The 1,427-nt window shown below is 38.5% G+C and overlaps 1 protein-coding gene across 1 annotated transcript; it reads right to left on the reverse strand.

Moving 5' to 3' along the window:
• Positions 1-591: 591 nt before the first annotated feature.
• Positions 592-1,071, reverse strand: LOC133193023 (kininogen-1-like). The gene has a single exon (XM_061329024.1). The coding sequence runs from the start codon at positions 1,069-1,071 to the stop codon at positions 592-594; it is 480 nt and encodes a 159-aa protein (XP_061185008.1).
• Between the last annotated feature and the right edge of the window lie 356 nt (positions 1,072-1,427).

Genomic DNA, 1,427 nt, shown 5'->3' on the forward strand with positions numbered 1-1,427 from the left:
CTTCCATGGTGAGTAACCATACTTTGGTCTTCTATGGTGAGTAACCATACTTTGGACTTCTATAGTGAGTAACCATACTTTGGACTTCTATAGTGAGTAACCATGCTTTGATCTTCCATGGTGAGTAACCATACTTTGATCTTCCATGGTGAGTAACCATACTTTGGTCTTCTATAGGGAGTAACCATGCTTTGATCTTCCATGGTGAGTAACCATACTTTGGTCTTCTATAGTGAGTAACCATGCTTTGATCTTCCATGGTGAGTAACCATACTTTGGTCTTCTATAGTGAGTAACCATGCTTTGATCTTCCATGGTGAGTAACCATACTTTGGACTTCTATAGTGAGTAACCATACTTTGGACTTCTATAGTGAGTAACCATACTTTGGACTTCTATAGTGAGTAAACATGCTTTGATCTTCCATGGTGAGTAACCATACTTTGGACTTCCATGGTGAGTAACCATACTTTGATCTTCCATGGTGAGTAACTATACTTTGGACTTCCATGGTGAGAAACCAGACTTTGGGCTTCTATAGTGAGTAACCATGCTTTGATCTTCCATGGTGAGTAACCATACTTTGGACTTCTATAGTGAGTAACCATACTTTGATCTATCATGGTGAGTAACCATACTTTGGACTTCTATAGTGAGTAACCATACTTTGGTCTTCCATGGTGAGTAACCAGACTTTGGACTTCTATAGTGAGTAACCATGCTTTGATCTTCCATGGTGAGTAACCATACTTTGATCTTCCATGGTGAGTAACCATACTTTGATCTTCCATGGTGAGTAACCATACTTTGGACTTCTATAGTGAGTAACCATACTTTGATCTTCCATGGTGAGTAACCATACTTTGGACTTCTATAGTGAGTAACCATACTTTGGTCTTCCATGGTGAGTAACCATACTTTGATCTTCCATGGTGAGTAACCATACTTTGATCTTCCATGGTGAGTAACCATACTTTGATCTTCCATGGTGAGTAACCATAGGTCCTCAGTGTAAGTAACATTGATTTCCAGTGGTGTAACAATAAGTCTTTCGGGTGAAGAATGAATCATCGAAGTAAAAATTTGTTGGACATCAAAGTAAATAATGAAGGATGTTTTTGGATTCTGGTTCTTAGCTGTATCATAAAGGCAATAATTCATGAAAAATCAGTGATCGCCCAGGTCAAAAATATATAACCTTGATGTACGTCTATGCGGCTAATGTAGGGGTCATTCAAAGATGTGTATAATATACGTGCAGGAAGCTTCGTAGATTCGCCAGGGAAGCAATAGATGAATCACACTTTTCAAAAGTTATGTCCCTTGGGCACTATCTTTGGGGAAAACCCCATAGAATCCTCACAGTAGTTTTCTGGTTTGTAACTTTGTCATTTGACTGGGAAAAAATATTTGCATCTTATGTACTG

Source organism: Saccostrea echinata, unplaced genomic scaffold, assembly GCF_033153115.1.
Source record: "Saccostrea echinata isolate AGI-Se365-2 ecotype Australia unplaced genomic scaffold, CSIRO_AGI_Sech_v1 ptg000025l, whole genome shotgun sequence".
In the NCBI taxonomy this organism is placed as follows: Eukaryota; Metazoa; Mollusca; class Bivalvia; order Ostreida; family Ostreidae; genus Saccostrea; species Saccostrea echinata.